Raw genomic sequence first — 16,062 nt, 5'->3', positions numbered from 1 at the left:
CAGAAGTTTCATGATACATCTTCTCGTGAAAACAACAAACAGATCAGTGTCGGAGTATGTTCTCACTTCGACTACCGTAAAATATACTCAGAGTACCCGAGTGACCACAATATCATTGCTTCTGTGTACAACTTTACAAGGACATATGCTCTCGCACATAGGAAGCTGCAGGCCGCATCTGAGCTTTTCTTAGGTCATCTCAGGCCGAACGCATTATCAAAGAAGTAGAGTCACGTGGAATCAAGATACGGTCAAGATGCCTGATTGGTTGGACCGAGTGTACCTAATGTGGCGTGGCACACTGCGCAACAAAGCCGGACTAACATAACCGCTGCTAAAGTGAAACTATAGACATCAACAAGATAGGCCAAGAAGGTTTCCTCAGCTTACCCATTGTGTCCATGGGTGTAATGACTGAGACTGAAGCGTCTCGAGATGAGGAAAGCAAAGACGAGGTACATCAGTCCTCGGCCAGTGGACAGAACATATCGGCAGAAGATTTTTCTATCTTCTCAAGGGTCGAGAAAAGATGCATTGTGCTTATCATCGCTTTTGCGGGAATGTTCTCACCACTAAGCAGCTTCATCTACTATCCAGCCATAGATTCCCTCGCTGCCGGCCTAGGCACGACTATTGAAAAGATCAACTGGACCATCACTTCGTATCAGGTTGTGTCAGGCATCATTCCCTCATTACTTGGGGACGTCGCAGATACGGTTGGAAGAAGGCCCGTCTACCTGGTAGCATTCAGTATCTACCTTGTAGCCAACATTGGGCTTGCCGTCCAGAATGCGTACCCTGCGTTGCTAGTATTGCGTATGCTACAAAGTGCTGGATCTTCGGGTACTACAGGACATCAATATAAAGTACCCTTCATTACTAAACGGTATCAGGAACGATTTCCCTGGGCTATGCAGTAGTTTCAGATATTGCATCCCCAGCTGAGCGTGGGTCCTACGTCGGTGCCGTCCTACTCGGGTAAGTCATATGGTGGTATAATTTACCCTTACACTCAACTAATTGAACGCAGTCCAAATATAGCTCCGAGTCTTGGTCCGGTCATTGGGGGTATAATTGCACAGTATGCTGGATGGCGCTGGATATTTTGGGCCCTTTCCATAATTTCAGGCTTCTGCTTGATGTTTCTCCTGGGCTTCTTACCCGAGACAGCTCGTAACATTGTTGGAAATGGCAGTGTTCGTCCATTAGGGGTGAATCGGACTCTAGTGCGCATGCCCAAAAACCAAAATCGATCAACATCGATAAACGAGACACAACGCCGGAAATGTCGCATCCCAAGTCTACTCCCATGCTTCAAGGTTTTACTTGACCTGCATGCATTCATAATTTTGTTCATCAACGGGATTTTTTATATGATCTACTGTTGCCTGCAAGCCTCACTTTCTTCGCTTTTTATGTCTATATATAGTTTCAGCGAACTGGAGGCTGGTGTCATATATATTCCCTTTGGAATCGGATGTGCGATAGCTTCATACCTGTCTGGTGAGTAGTGGACTACGGCGAGCAATCCACCAATGCTTAACACCCAATAGGTCGGGTTATGGACAGAGAGTACTGCGCAGTTGCGAAAGATTCCGGCTTCACAGTTGACAAAGTCCGTGGGGATGATCTACTAATCTTTCCGATCGAAAGGGCGCGTCTTAGGAGTTCGTATTACTTCATTTGTATCATGGCAGCTTGTACAATAGGGTACGGCTGGGCGTTAGACCAACATGTGGTAAGCATATACTGATACCCTTTTTATAGCCCCTTATAAGATGATCCGTACTAACAGCTATAGCATTTTTCCGTAGCTCTCGCTCTTCAGTTCCTCATTGGCGCGTTTACTACCCTCATTTTTAACGTGAGTCTTGACAAGTTTGGGCAAAAGCCTGGAGTAACAAACATTGATAGTGTCTCGGCACATTGCTCATCGACACAAACTCTGAAAGACCTGCCACCGCCAGTGCCGCCGCAAATCTGGTTCGTTGCGCTCTTTCGGGAGGTGGCCTCGCTGCGCTGTCCAAAATGGTCACATTTCTTGGGCCTGGTGGATGTTTCAGCTTATTTGGAGGTATCGCATTGGCCACTGTACCACTGCTTTATGTACTTCAACTGAAGGGAATGGCATGGAGAAAAGCTCGCTCCGTTTGCCCCCATTCTGAATGAACGGAAAGCGTCGATGAACCAAGATTGCTGCTCGAGAATTGCTTGAGTGGGCTATTCAGAGAATGGCTAGCGACGGCTTCGGCGGCTAGGGAAAGTAGGTTTGATGACTTCACACACACATATCTGGTCAAGCCTTATGCTGACAAGGTCTTGTTAATGTCAACATATTACTCCTAAGTTCTCGCTACACGAGATGATCCTCCAAAAGGAATGGAGTCTCTTATGGACCAGCTATGTAAGTGTACAATATAGCACTGACCCGTACTTCTCGTCCCCTATCCCACCCCAAGCTGAAACGTGCTCGATTGATTCGATATCATTTCTACGGGATCGACACAACGATCTGCTCTACGATAAACATACTTGTCAAAAGCTTAAGTAAAGCTTGTCACGTTTAAGCAGCTTGTCAGTCCTCCCACCCATGTGTACGATGATACCAATGCCTATTGGCTCGTCTCTTCGAAGAAGTAGTACGAAAGGAATATCTACCCGAGCAACAGAGCAGTGAACCTGGGAGTACTTACTCTAGTTTTGACACATCCGTGGAGAACCCCAATGGTGGGACATATATATATATAATGACTACAAGGATGCTTTCAACAGAAGACCAATCTGTACCTTTCCACTCCACCAACAACCATGCAGATCTACACCATCCTCGCCCAGCTTGCTCTCGTCAGCGTTGTCGCAGCAGCACAGCCTACCGTCTATCTCATAAGGCACGGCGAAAAGCCCTCCAGTGGAAACGGCCTCAGCGCCGCTGGAATGCAGCGTGCTCAGTGCCTCCGATCTGTGTTTGGCAAGAGCTCGTCGTATAACATCGGAAACATCATGGCACAGACATACAAGGCCGGTACAATACATCGCCGAACTCCGCACTTAACAATGAACACATGACTAACAGTCTCAGATGGCTCTCGTAAGCGTCCATACGACACCGTAACCCCCCTAGCCGCTGATCTCGGTCTGCCTGTCGACACATCGTGCGACCGCGACAACGCGAGCTGTGTTGAGAATGTCGTCAAGGGGTATAAGGGAAGTGGCAATATCTTGATATGCTGGGAGCATGATGCGTTGAGTGATATTGTGGATGAGTTGGGTGCGAAGAAGGACAATGTTCCTTCGTATCCGAGTGACAGGTAGGGCTTCCATGTGAGATTTGACTGTTATGGTGCGCTACTAAGTGATGCTGTAGATTTGATATCATATGGACGGATCCATATTCGTACGATGCGGGTGTTACGAGTCAGACGAGTGAGAAATGCCCAGGCTTGGATAGCTAGATTGAGTGTTGAGAACCAAAGCAAGCTTGTTCTTTGTATCCATCTCGCTAGCTCCTTGCCGTGTTCTTCGTGGCGGAGTTGTAATTGCTTGTCCCAACAGGAACTATCTCTGTTTATTGGTCTCTAGGCTATGATGCTGCTCTTTATAGCATGAGAGTCTCGAAATCTCATAGTGATGCTCAAAGCCGGTAACGAGGTAGTGTGGAACCATATTCAGAAAGTTGTGCACTGGTTCTATACAGGTTCAGACACAGGAGCTGCAAATGATTAGAGTTATGTCTCTCAATGTGGGTAATCTAACGGACGTTCTTATGATCATTTACTGCCTGTTACTTTGTGACGTATTATCCATGGGCCACTTATTAAGTATGATAATAATAGTGACGAATGCAGAGCACGAACGTGTTCCGACTAGTCATGAATTGCTTTCAACCTCCTCTGAAGGGATTCTCTCTGTACTCTATAAGAGCATCGTCATATAGTAAACAGACTTCTGGTAAAGTAGCCCTATAAGTGATGAGTATATATAGAAGTCTATATCCGCATTCTCTAGTTCCCATAGTCGTTGACATGAGGATAGCCAGAAGAGAAATTAGCAGTTTGACGGAGCTGGAATAGGTGGAAACTGAGTACTCTGTAGAACAGAGCATGGTTCTAGCATTTGTGAAGGGACGGTGTTGCTGTTGATGTTGTGATAACGACACTCATGACGCAATCCCGGCTAAGTCTAGCGTGATAGGCCAACAAGCCTGTCACAGACATCCAAGGTAACCAAAATCGAGCATGATACGTTAGATCGCGCCAATAAAAAGGGGAGTTCACTGTTGAATAAAAATGTAGAGACGGGATCAGAGGCTGATTTGTGGTAGATTGAACGGTCATATGCATACCTATCGTTGCTTGTATAGATATGTTGCCCTTGACCTGCGCGAACTGTTACTATTGACATGTTACATGTGCAAATAAAACCCTATGGCAATTTCTGGTTGATCCTGACGAGCCTAACGCAGACTGTCCACAAGCCGGCGCATCTCCTCTCGCAACTCCATCATGGTGGATTGCGATCGCTGTGTATGGCGAGCACGCAATTGGAGGCTCCAGCAGGGCCTTATCTACCCCAGACCCCACGGTAGATCCAAAACATGTTTTCTGTGTTCCCAATTGAGTAATTTGCGATCTCAGAATCCCACAGCTTTTCCAGGTTGATTCTGTTAAATGTCCAGCTCGACGGAAACATCCACGATGCAGTGGCGGGCGGAAAAGCCAACGAAGGTGCAGAGTGATCTCGAGCATCAGGCACCGAAAAACAATCATGCACCGGCAGAAGGTGGTCCACGGCCGCTTGGTTCAGGTGTATGCTTCTCCATTGATGGTCTGTCTACATACCCCTGGATTTTAACCAGAATTAGACTTCACTCGCAATCGGCGGCTTTGCCACGACTCTCACAACCCTTTCTCTCTCCCTCATGGAATGGCGTGGTGTAACAACCACAAACGTCTATATCGGTAACTTCTTCTTCGTTGCCGCCCTCGGTCTCCTCATTACCGCGCAATGGGAGATGGCCTTTGCGCGGAACGGCCTTGCATATTCTATATTCAGCGCATTCGGCTTGTTCTACGGCGGCTACGGCGCCATCATCACACCTTCCTTCGGCGTGCAAGAAGCGTATGGCGGAGACATGCGCGAGTACAACAATGCGCTTGGATTCTTTGTGATCCTATGGACGGTATTTGTGTTAATGTTCTTGATCGCAGTGCTGCCAACGAACTTGGTGTACATTTTGATTTTTGTGTTTGTCGAGTTGGCCTTCTTGTTCATTGCTGTGAGCTACTTTGCAGCAGCGGATGGGTATGCTGAGGCAAGTACGGCAACGAAAAAGGTAGGCGGGGTGATGGCGTTTTTGGCTGGGTTGGTTGGGTGGTGAGTCTGATTGAACTCTTTGTCGAGTGGGAGATGCTGATGTGTACAGGTACTTGACTCTGCATTTGTTGATCAATGATACGATCATCGAGCTTCCGTTAGGCGATACCTCGAGATACTTTGCGAAGTCACGAAAAGCGTAGGATGTGATGACGTAGGGAGGTCATTCGTCAGGCGGCTATATGAGAACTGTGTCGATCAGGACCAGCCGTAGAATTCGGTCACCCAAGTTGCTTCTTCTGCGCTGCAGGATGTGAAGTTTGCAGCCATGTTTTCGACGCGATCGAGGATCCAACCCGACACAACTCGTCTGTTGCTTGCTGCAATTTGGCCTAGACGAAAACGCGTGGACATTCGACAGCCATCTGCCGAATACCTGTATTGAAGACAATCAGGATCATCAAGACATATGTCTTTGCATTCCTGCGAAGATCTTGGTCTTTTCTCCACCTCAACTAGACCGTCAGACTCATTGTCCCAGGCTTCTCGTCGATATTGTAATTGAGGCAAAACATAATTATAGAATACATCGCAATGTTTCAAGACGCGGCCAGGGTTGTGTTCAAACCATCTCCGCTGAAACTTCCAGTGATCCCACGTTTGTTCGGACGTCATGTGATGATATGAAAGTACCGGGGTACACCAGAGCCGCTTGAAGTACTTGTCGTCTGTGTAGTCGATATCGGCTATGCTTTCTGTGAGTAGATGTGGCCACGACCACAGAAGCTTGATGCCTATGTCTTCAAAAGCCTTTCCGAGCACACAGTCGCCTGCCCAGTGGTCTGCTGTAAAATTCTCCAGGGACGTCTGATTAGCTTCGAAATGCTCGACGACTCTTTTCATCGCCGCGTTCGAAATTATGGTCCCAGCTCCGCCTTGGGCAAACTGCTGAGTTCCGATTTGAGTCTGCGATCCAAGATAATATGGCAGATTCGGATCCAGGTGTTGAAGCCAATCGTGCAAATTGGGCCAAACAAATGTTGCATCCGTTTCAATAAGTACGTACCACTTCGCTTCTGGACGATACTGATATGCCTGGCGGAGTATAGGCAGAAACTTGAATCTGTCGAGCATCCAACCGCGATTTTGAGAGTTGCCGTTGATATTGGCGATACCTTTGGACACAACGTCTGTTGCATTGAGACCAGAACAGCCGCCAACGTCTTTCATCTTCCTGTACATGTGGAACTCCTCGTACTCATACATGATCTTCTGACTTACTTGGCCCTCAAAAGCATCGTGGACCTCGATGCCGTGAAACTCGTCCTGATGGTCGGAGAAGATGGCATAAGAAGGTATGCATCGCAAGGAAGTATGGAGGTGAATGGGTAGCTTATGATTAATCTCGCACGAGCCTGTCTTAACCATGACAAAGATGTCTGAAGTGATGTGCCGAAAATGATCGCATGTCGCGTCTCGCTCGAGACGGGTGATGCGTGCCACGGCATTGTGGAAGCTATGTAGTTTCCACAACGTACACAGCAGTAGCGATGTCAGAATTATATGTCTTAAAGATCGTCTGGAGAGCCCTTTTCTCTTGAGATACGACATGGCGAGTTCAGCGAGTCTGGGAGCGTCTGGGGAGTTTTGGCGTCACAAGAGTGCCGGTCGAATTAAAGGGACCGAGATGGTTCTTCAACCACTTCACATTTGAACAACGCATCGTATAATGCTCAAACAGATCGATTTTGGCATTGTCCGGTGTCCGATCAGGGGTGCGGAGCATTATTTGGGGTATCATCTGCATTCCAACCATTCGAAGAGCGACGCGGTAGCGAGTCCCAGCTACATTGCGCAGATGTTGTGGTTCCATGAGCGTATAGAAAGGAGACACTAAGGTGCCGACCATGCGAGGACTGCAATGAGCGCAAGTTTTCAGGACTTCGTAGAGTGCACTGATGGGCTTAGGGTCGAGGAATGGTATTACTTCATGGTATCAATCTTTTCTTTGTGGCCCGTGCAGCCTCGAATGGAAGCTACTGGCATCAAAGGAGCATCGGGGGCCCTTGGTGCGTAAAATACAGAACCGCTCCACTTCTATCTACCCCTGCCCCCTCGCCCCTATGTAAGACAGAACAACAGTACGACGAACAAACACAAACATCCGGTCCGATTGGCCGTCTTATAACCCTCCGATCTAACCTAGGAAACATTAATACTCGCACAAATCCTCGTCCTCATTTTTCTCTTGTAGCATGAATGTTGCCCGATGGCGCTCGAATGTAGCAAAACATGGTTCTGGTCGTCTGAATTTGAGGTGACCTTCGTCTCGTAGCCAGCTAACAGTCCGCATGGCCTCCATCCGCAGATCGCTACGGCCTCGCAGGTTCAGCTATGCACGCCACCACTCTTACGCCCAGCTTGAGCCTCGCACGACAGGAGCCTATCGAGTCAGAACGACTGAACGAGTCTGAACGACCCCTCTCAAGCGCTGGTTCCGCGGATCTCCATGGGTATCATGAGCACGCGACAGCGAGATACGTATGGGGCATGATTGTCTGGATTGTTGTTCAGCGAACGTGATGAGAGCATCTAACAGCCCTCGATATCCTACAAGAGGTCAAAACAAACAGCTGGAATCGACCTCATCTTTGGAACCCTCGGGACGGGAGGAGGCGCAGGATTGTGCGCTACAGCAAATATAGTTTAGTGACATCTGGTGTATCGAGATCGGCGACAGGGGCCAGGGTTAGGGCAATGGTAGTGTTGAAATTTAAACCCGAAAATCGACTCGTGGGAGCTCATGAGTGCTAGATTTCCTTGTCACGCACGCCTGCACGTATATATCTTGCAAAGCTGCTCATCATCACGAACCAGACTTGCCGACGTCTTCTTGACAACTCAGGACGCTACTCATGGCGGCGCCTAGCACTCTACATCCTTCATCAACCCCGCACGCGACTGAGCGCAGTCCTTTATTGGACCATGAGAGCTCCAATGTCATTGAAGATGTTGAGACTCGTATTCCAAGGAACCATTCAGACGTGACTCTGGCCCAATCGCCGGGGACACTGAAGCTATTATTGATCATGAGCAGCTGCTGGTTTGGATGTTTCCTGGCTGCTTTGGGTACTTTGAATTTCATCGTATGTGTATACTTTTATTCTGACAACGATCAGATTCCACTATCGTAGCAACGCTAGGGGCTCCAATTGCCACGTCGTTCCAGTCTTTCACGCTTCTTTCGTGGATTGCCGCTTCGTACTTGATAGCAAATGCAGCTTTCACTCCTTTGAGCGGAAAACTGACAGATATCTTTGGGCGCCGCGCTGGTCTGATATCCTGCAATGCGCTATTCTTCACAGGAAATCTGATATGCGGCTTGGCCAAGACTCCAGAAGTCATGATCTTTGGCCGCGTGATACAAGGCTTGGGTGGAGGGTAAGCCTCTTCATAATGGTCGTTGCGGACAGTCAATTTACTGACCTTCTATAGTGGAATCAACTCTATCTCAACGTTCATAGCCAGCGATCTGATCCCATTACGCCAACGTGGTCTATGGCAAGGAATTGGTAACCTATGCTGGGGTCTCGGTTCCGGTCTAGGTGGCGTGTATGGCGGATGGATCAACGACCTGATGGGCTGGCGTTGGGCATTCCTCATCCAATGTCCTTGCATCGCCATATCTGCCGTCCTCGTCTTCTTCAATGTGCATATACCCGTCAAAGAGAAGGACGTGTCTCGCATCAAACGTGTCGACTTCCTCGGATCCTTCCTTCTCGTCGCGTCCCTCGTTCTACTTCTCATGGGCCTCAATTCAGGCGGTAACACGGTCCCTTGGTCACACCCGCTTGTCATCTCCAGCATCATCGCATCGGTTGTCACGCTCTGCATCTTTGTTTACGTCGAAGACCAAGTAGCTCCGGAGCCAATCATCCCTGTGCGTCTCCTCCTCAACCGCACCGTCGCTGCTGCCTGCCTGACGAACTGGTTCCAATCAATGGCGCAGTACGGCATCTTATATTACGTCCCAATCTACTTTCAGGTCAACGGGATGAGCGCAACACGAGCCGGCGCACGTCTTGTCCCCCAAGCCTTCGGCACCGCAATCGGAGGCATGCTCGCCGGATACGGTATGCGCATTACCGGTCGCTATTACGCGCTTATGATGAGCTCCGAAGCATCCAGACTTATGGCGCTTATTCTTATTGCGGTCACCCTTGTGCCTGGGTCACCAATGTGGCCACCGTTCATATATCTATTCATAACCGGCACGAGCTACACCGTCATGCTTGTTATTACCCTCCTCGCCCTTATCGCCGCCGTCGACCACGAGCATCAAGCGGTAATCACATCCGCGTCCTACGCCTGTCGTGCAACAGGCTCGACTATCGGAATCACAATCGCGTCAGCGGTGTTTCAGAATATCCTCAAAAGTGAGCTTTGGCGCACGTTCGGCGACCAGCCGGGCGCTGCGGACGAGATCGGGAGGATTCGGGATAGTGTGGACGAGATCAAAAGTTTGCCAATAGGATGGTACCCGGGTGTTTTGGATAGCTATGTTACGGCGTTTCGCAGTGTGTGGTGGACGTGTGCCGGGTTAGCGGTCTTAGGCATGGTAAGTAGTGCGTTCATGAGGGAACATAAATTGCACGCTACCCTGGAGAGAAAGTAAGTACCCAACAGACAAGTAGCAGCTGAGGTGTCTGCTGTGGATGTTGAGGCAGCTGGCAAGGAGTTTGAAATTGGTATCCTAAGTAAAAATTGATGCTGTCGTGGAGTAGCTTCTCGCATCATATTAGCATTACAGATAGAAAAATATTATATTTTGACCTACGTGGATCTAGATATTTCCATCGTTTCTGTACATCTGTAAACCATATCTCCTGGTGTCTTCTCGTACCCGGCAGCTTCTGCCGCTACTATAAGGAGTGTCGTTATAGGGTTCGCACGACATTTTCAAGTTGTACAAGCCCACTTTCTCCCTGAGGATTAAGTTTTTTTATGTAGAAGCACTGAATACGCGTGTGGAATCTGTATTCATCGCATGTAGTGTAAATATCCATCGATTCCATGACACAAGATCGAATACTAATTCCTAAGTACACCAATCAAGAAGGGGGTGCTATGATAGTATCGTTTATGGAAGGGTTGCAGTGGTTGGTCCAGCAGGGCTTTTGAATTTTGTGAAAAAACTAAGAACACATCCGACATTGTGGTGATTTCAGTCTCCTGTTACTGGCTGACATTCCCAACAGCCATTCTGATCGTGCGATATCTAGTCTTCAATTTGTATATGGGGTCGTTCAGTGATTCAAAGCTACCAAGATAAACCATGTGCAAGTCGCAGACTCGGTAGACCTATGGTAGTAAAGTTATGAATCAGCAAGAAATACAAGTAGAATATGCGCAAGCACTTTTAGTCATGGCTTCGCGTATTAAACATGAAGCTCTTACCTTACTAGTAGAGGAAGCATAGTAGAAGTAACCAAACCTTGAAGAATTTCCCCTCCAAAAATAGGCAGCATGCTCGAGACGATGTGATAACAGACAACGAACACTCTGAAACTTCAGAGAGGATTCGCCAGATAAGCTTAGGAGATGGTTTCCACATGCCTTGCGTCGTGAAGCCGGCTTTCATGCCTTCCTCTTGTTCTCAAAATTAGTAGCTATCTTCTGTATTAGAATCCCAAATTTCTAAGAAATAGAAACAAAAAATGTATGCTCGTGCTTTATCTACAATCGATAAGTTCAATTTGTGAAGTGTTAGTTCCATTTAAAAAAGAAAGAACCGAACCTAGGTACACTATTATGGTAATGATGGATTATACAATGGCCAAGTACCTGCAGTTTCCACGACACTAAGTCAAGGTTCAACGGTTCCACGCTAAAATTTAAGAGATTCAACGCTGGAGGCACAACTTCCAAACCAGGTCGCGGTTAAGCCAATAGGAATAAAAGCCTACTTCGATTTAGGTGACTACATACATCCTTGTTCAATAGGCAGTTCTTGTGCCCCACCGTGAACTCCCTTGCAGGAATGATTATCAAAACTAAGCTAATGGTCGCCCTGGACGGGCGCACCAAACTCAATTCAGAGAAAATGCCACGTATATTAGCTTCGACAGGGGTGGGCACGGAGTCCCACGATATATAAGTTCTTTCCTGAATGAATAACATCCACCCAATCAGTTTCGAAAATCCGATCTAGACTCGGCGATTACGATCCCACTGGTGAGATGACAGGGGTAGTCAGAAGTTCTACGTTAAAGAGTCCGCCCAATTCCTCCTTCGATCACGAACCTGAAGCCAATCAGTCTTGAAATCATCCTCTGATCTTGGCAAACTACTCTGATCTTGGCAAACTACCCGCATGACTGACAATCGCAGAGGCCTGGTATGACAGGGATACCCAAGACCTCCGACGCTCTAGGCAGCTGTTACTAATTTCCTAAACCAAACTCGAAGAGCCAATGACTCTTATGTATATCAATGAAATCATTTCTGTCGACCTTAGCTGAGCTCCATGGTGCTAACTCCGATATTCAACTCCGGTTCTGATAAGAACCTGCTTAAATGGCTCTGAAGAGTTTAAGCGTACGTTTTTCCGTGAGTATTCAGAATCAGCTGGAAATAAATGGCTGTATTATACAATAATTGGGCATTACTTAGGAAATCTGCTGGAAGAACTGCCAGACTTTTGTTCAGTTACTATATATCTGCGCACCGCTGACGATGTGGCAAATAGTGGAAGCAAAATCGCAGGTGTACAGGCGTTTAATATCCCAGTATTTGAAGACCAAAGATCAATTGAAGATGCTTATTACATCATAATTTTGTTTAGAGCGGTGGTGGGAAAACAACAGCTACTTTCATTGCCGCTTCTGCATGGAGATGAACAATCCACCCTTGTCAGATGCATACATAATGAATCGTCCTTGTACTTTTCCCATCACACACACGGTCCAAATCTTGATAGCTGGTAGCACTCCGCTCTGCTTCTTTCGCGTTGTCGCTCCTTCATCGAGGTCCGCCCTCGCAAATCTGCTGCCGGTCCCTGTTGGCCTCAGCTAGCTCCAACGTTCCTTTGTAGGTTGATTATGAAGGGATATCTGTGGCCTGTGAATTGTCCTTCCATACGGAACTGATTATTCCATCATCCTTGATATGCAAAAGCGTCTGCTCTTTCTAACTTCCAGGTTCGCATGCTTGTGTATGTAACATGATGCATAGGTGTCTGATGATGAGCGCTTCGGTAGCAAGCTTTTGGTCAAGAATAGAGAGATGGGATAATGGCGTCGTCTATCAATCGCATTAGCTTCGAGAACTATGGTATTGTAGTCTTACATACATACCTATTGTGAGCAGGCCAATGTCATAGCCACTGCCATTATGGTGCAAGGAAGTCCTCAGACCAGAACGTCTGATACAAGTGTACAATGGTGCAGAGCGAGCCATACCATCGAGCCGAGTCATTTCAATCTGTGTTCAATTTGCGTACGAGTTGTTCCAAAGCCTTGCGATCGGCAGATAGCGAGAGATGAATTTGTGTATTAGCGAGTACTGGAAAGAAACGATCGAGTGAGCGGAACAAGAGAGAGCTGTCTTTTCGAGCGCTAGCATCCGTGCAGCGTGAAAGATAAGATCCATTGGAAGAATAGGTATTTGTTACAATCAGCCAGAAATCCTTTGCCGTGGGACTTACGCACCTAGGGACCAAAAACACATGCGAGAATGCGCCGATTAATGGCGGACAGCTGTAGTTTAGAACCCACTCCGGTGATACCTATCTCCACACAAGAATGTATGAGACAGAAGCCTCCTTGCCTCGTATCTCTTGGAAAGAAATAAGATCTTTGATGTCTTATGTGTCCGGACTATGCTATTTTCAGCAAACCTTCCAGTACTTGACCGTCTCTTGCTGCTATATTCTGCGACTACTGTGGATCCGAGGCGCAATTGTAGGAGGAGAGGTTATCGTTGGGCTTGAAGTGAGAGATAGCTAGGCCATCATGGCTCTTCTGTCTTGAGATTGGAGGCTGGTTGACGAGATATTAGTATTTATCCTTGTCCCATGCCACTATACTTTTTAGCTGTTTTCTGGTAACAAAGTCGCCAGATTAGAACTCGATTAACACTAATTAACCATTATTTGTATGTGTGTGAATCTACCATGGCCACTATTTCAAAGGCTCCGAAAGTTCTTGAGAAAGTACTGTCTGCGAGACCGGACGATATGGTTGGTGTTTACTGCCTTATTGCTTGCTGAGTCTGATTGCGCACCCTAAAAATGCTATTAATCTCTTGCTTTATAATTCCATGAAGCTCACACATCCATAATGATGTATTTGTTCTTTCTGGTCCTTTGCACAACTGAATGCCATGAGATATGGCCATGAGCCAGACAGCTATGGGCGTCAGGCCAATTTCTACAGCAGTCATTGTATCGTCACTCTGAATTCGAAGTGCTCATGAGAACACATTTTCAAAGATGTCCGTACCACAGCATTGGCGATTCGGCGAATCCACATTATATTTTGTACCCACTCTTAAATACTGCTTCGATTGATCCATTTGTAGATGTTACTCACCGTGGATAAGACAGTGAATTGTTTTAAGGTGGAAACTTATGCGTCTTGTACAGCATATTAAACCTGTTGAGTATATGATGAGGAACCGTACATCTCTGCATCTGCTTTTGTCTCATTCTATGCCTACCTGAGATGTAAGTTTATCAGGGAGTTGTGTTGTCGGCCCAAGCCAAGTACAGGTTGACCTTGAGACTTACCGGTTTTTTTTTGAGTACTTGGGAGCTTCACGAGGTACCCAGGTAATGTGTAGAGTAGCTAGGTGATGTAGAGAGCGTTGGCAATTACTAGTGAGTTGTTAGCTTCAGTTCAAAGTGCAATTGATGACATTTCCAAGGTCGAACTTGGGCAGCTGGTTGGTGTTGTGAAGAATGTCGTTTGCACTAGGGCTCCTAGCAAGTCAGTCACAGATCACGTACCCCTGTCCATACGCTGCCATTGTTTTATGCTTTGATTGTTAACAGAATCCGAGTCACCACGAGACGAATGTAGCCGCACCACAAGATTAGAAATTCCCTTTCCTTTTCTGTCTTTTCTCCTGCAACTACTGGGTTCATAGATCTTCCAGTCCCAACTAAAAATCTTTCCAATTCTCTCCAACATGGTGTCCCACCAATCTACCAATATACGCCAGGGTCTCCGCCGACTGAGGTCAAGGTTCTTCTCCAAAGGTTATCATTGTTTATAGATCTTCGCTTTGAAGCTCGATGTCGACATACTAATAATAGTCAGTAGATGAGCCTACCATCCCCAGCCGTGCGGCTTCCAGCGATCCACCACCACCGATGCCAGAACGCCTGATCTGGCGAACTAAATGCACCGACCTTGTTGCCCGGATGAACGCATTCGCCACCGAAGTCGACATTGAACAAAGGGATCACAATGGGTACCTGGCGGATGAAGTGTTAGTCCACAAAGTAATACTTTTAGATCGTGTAGCCTAATGCGGTTCCTAGTGACCAGAGAAGGTCAGACAACGCAGATATTGTCGATCTCCGACAACGTATGGCTCGCGAGTACACACTCACGTGCCAGTGGCGCGACACGGCAAACAGAAGCGCTAATCTGTCGGAGGAGGCTGGCCAGGGGATCGATGAAATGAGAAGCGCCATCAGATTCCTGGATATGGCAGAGCAGGCGATGAAGCGGGCAGAGGACGCTTTGACAGAGCTACGAAAAAGGGCCTAGACTTCTAATATCCCAAATACAACCTCTAAAGCACCCATTCCGTAATAGAGTTCGTGACTATCAAAATACACACTCCAATCTAGCGACTTTAAGTGCTTTGTGATAATATTATACCTCATCCTAAGCGGTTTTATACGTGGTCTTTCTGCCTATGGGCCAGGGGTTCGCTGTGTTAGGCTTCATACCTACTGGTTCGGGCTATTTTCTACATTCTCGGATGGTCTACCAGGTAAAGCAAATAAACTCCTCCCATGATGAACGTAAGTATGAATTTAATAAAGAAGCCTGCTCACTGAGGTTCTGTGTGAACTGGATAGCATAATTTTTGTCTCCTTTGCTAGATATGAGTAGCTAAACAGTCTGCTGGCTAATAGTATTTGTGATTATCTGAACAGACAGAACAGTAATGGAAACCTTCCATAGGATTCTCAGCGTATCGGTTCCGTGATGATGTTCTACACGTGCCAATGATAACCAATAGTTTGACAAGCTCAAGTAGCGAGATTAGGTCGAAGCGTTGTTCTACACTACATCATTCAATCAGCACCCGAGTAAGGATAGTTCTGGTTGGCATTGTGCAGTAGCGAGTTTTCGATGGCATCATAGCTCATCAATCTGTTGTTAACATCCATAGGGCGGACACAACATCCGTCTAGGAGCATCTTCAGGCAGCAACATCAAGACATATTGGAAGTTCTTCCGAGGAACACGTCACTCTCGCCAGTGTACAACAAGCGAAATCGACACCGCCGCCATGAAAGTAAAGAAAGCATTCATTGACGCCAGCTCACCTCAATTAGAGCGCACGTCGAATTTCGCCAAAAGCCCCCTCAGACCCCCCTCAGAAACGTGATAGGGTAATATAAATGGCAAGTCTCGAGACTCAATATGCAGTTTGAATGAGAATTTTCCAAACTTAAGTTACTGTCTACCAATTTAGAGTGTAGATTACTGGATGCCAAAACTGCGACCT

The 16,062-nt window shown here is 47.1% G+C and overlaps 6 protein-coding genes across 6 annotated transcripts; 5 read left to right on the top strand and 1 right to left on the bottom strand.

The window, feature by feature from the left end:
* Positions 1-560: 560 nt before the first annotated feature.
* EJ05DRAFT_519540 (putative major facilitator superfamily transporter) lies at positions 561-2,256 on the top strand (the record flags this gene model as incomplete). The annotated part of the gene is made up of 6 exons (XM_033748725.1): positions 561-843; positions 894-978; positions 1,031-1,503; positions 1,554-1,738; positions 1,802-1,864; positions 1,915-2,256. 6 exons carry the CDS (start codon positions 561-563, stop codon positions 2,167-2,169), a joined length of 1,344 nt encoding a protein of 447 aa, XP_033598213.1. The 3' UTR covers positions 2,170-2,256.
* Positions 2,257-2,503: 247 nt separating this feature from the next.
* Positions 2,504-3,627, top strand: EJ05DRAFT_540418 (putative phosphoglycerate mutase family protein). Its single transcript, XM_033749603.1, has 3 exons — positions 2,504-3,022; positions 3,080-3,308; positions 3,365-3,627. Exons 1-3 carry the CDS (start codon positions 2,809-2,811, stop codon positions 3,450-3,452), a joined length of 531 nt encoding a protein of 176 aa, XP_033598212.1. The 5' UTR covers positions 2,504-2,808; the 3' UTR covers positions 3,453-3,627.
* A 1,067-nt stretch (positions 3,628-4,694) lies between these two features.
* Positions 4,695-5,516, top strand: EJ05DRAFT_503213 (uncharacterized protein; the record flags this gene model as incomplete). The annotated part of the gene is made up of 3 exons (XM_033747389.1): positions 4,695-4,805; positions 4,862-5,373; positions 5,423-5,516. 3 exons carry the CDS (start codon positions 4,695-4,697, stop codon positions 5,514-5,516), a joined length of 717 nt encoding a protein of 238 aa, XP_033598211.1.
* Positions 5,517-5,571: 55 nt separating this feature from the next.
* On the bottom strand, positions 5,572-6,741 carry EJ05DRAFT_494087 (uncharacterized protein; the record flags this gene model as incomplete). The annotated part of the gene is made up of 1 exon (XM_033746167.1): positions 5,572-6,741. The coding sequence occupies one exon, from the start codon at positions 6,739-6,741 to the stop codon at positions 5,572-5,574; it is 1,170 nt and encodes a 389-aa protein (XP_033598210.1).
* A 1,487-nt stretch (positions 6,742-8,228) lies between these two features.
* EJ05DRAFT_494086 (MFS multidrug transporter) lies at positions 8,229-9,988 on the top strand (the record flags this gene model as incomplete). The annotated part of the gene is made up of 3 exons (XM_033746166.1): positions 8,229-8,442; positions 8,493-8,754; positions 8,809-9,988. The coding sequence occupies 3 exons, from the start codon at positions 8,229-8,231 to the stop codon at positions 9,986-9,988; spliced, it is 1,656 nt and encodes a 551-aa protein (XP_033598209.1).
* A 4,514-nt stretch (positions 9,989-14,502) lies between these two features.
* Positions 14,503-15,089, top strand: EJ05DRAFT_503210 (uncharacterized protein; the record flags this gene model as incomplete). The annotated part of the gene is made up of 3 exons (XM_033747388.1): positions 14,503-14,581; positions 14,634-14,805; positions 14,858-15,089. 3 exons carry the CDS (start codon positions 14,503-14,505, stop codon positions 15,087-15,089), a joined length of 483 nt encoding a protein of 160 aa, XP_033598208.1.
* Between the last annotated feature and the right edge of the window lie 973 nt (positions 15,090-16,062).

The sequence above is a fragment of the Pseudovirgaria hyperparasitica genome (assembly GCF_010093815.1).
Source record: "Pseudovirgaria hyperparasitica strain CBS 121739 unplaced genomic scaffold EJ05scaffold_13, whole genome shotgun sequence".
Taxonomy (NCBI): Eukaryota; Fungi; Ascomycota; class Dothideomycetes; order Acrospermales; family Acrospermaceae; genus Pseudovirgaria; species Pseudovirgaria hyperparasitica.
Note: the sequence above shows the minus strand (reverse complement) of the source record. Positions and strands in the feature narration are given on the sequence as shown.

Bases quoted from the DNA above. Each gene is read 5' to 3' on its own strand.
- EJ05DRAFT_540418 (XM_033749603.1), top strand. From the start codon at position 2,809: ATGCAGATCTACACCATCCTCGCCCAGCTTGCTCTCGTCAGCGTTGTC. The intron at 3,023-3,079 runs GTACAATACATC...TAACAGTCTCAG, and splicing joins GGCACAGACATACAAGGCCG to ATGGCTCTCGTAAGCGTCCA. The intron at 3,309-3,364 runs GTAGGGCTTCCA...GTGATGCTGTAG, and splicing joins CCTTCGTATCCGAGTGACAG to ATTTGATATCATATGGACGG.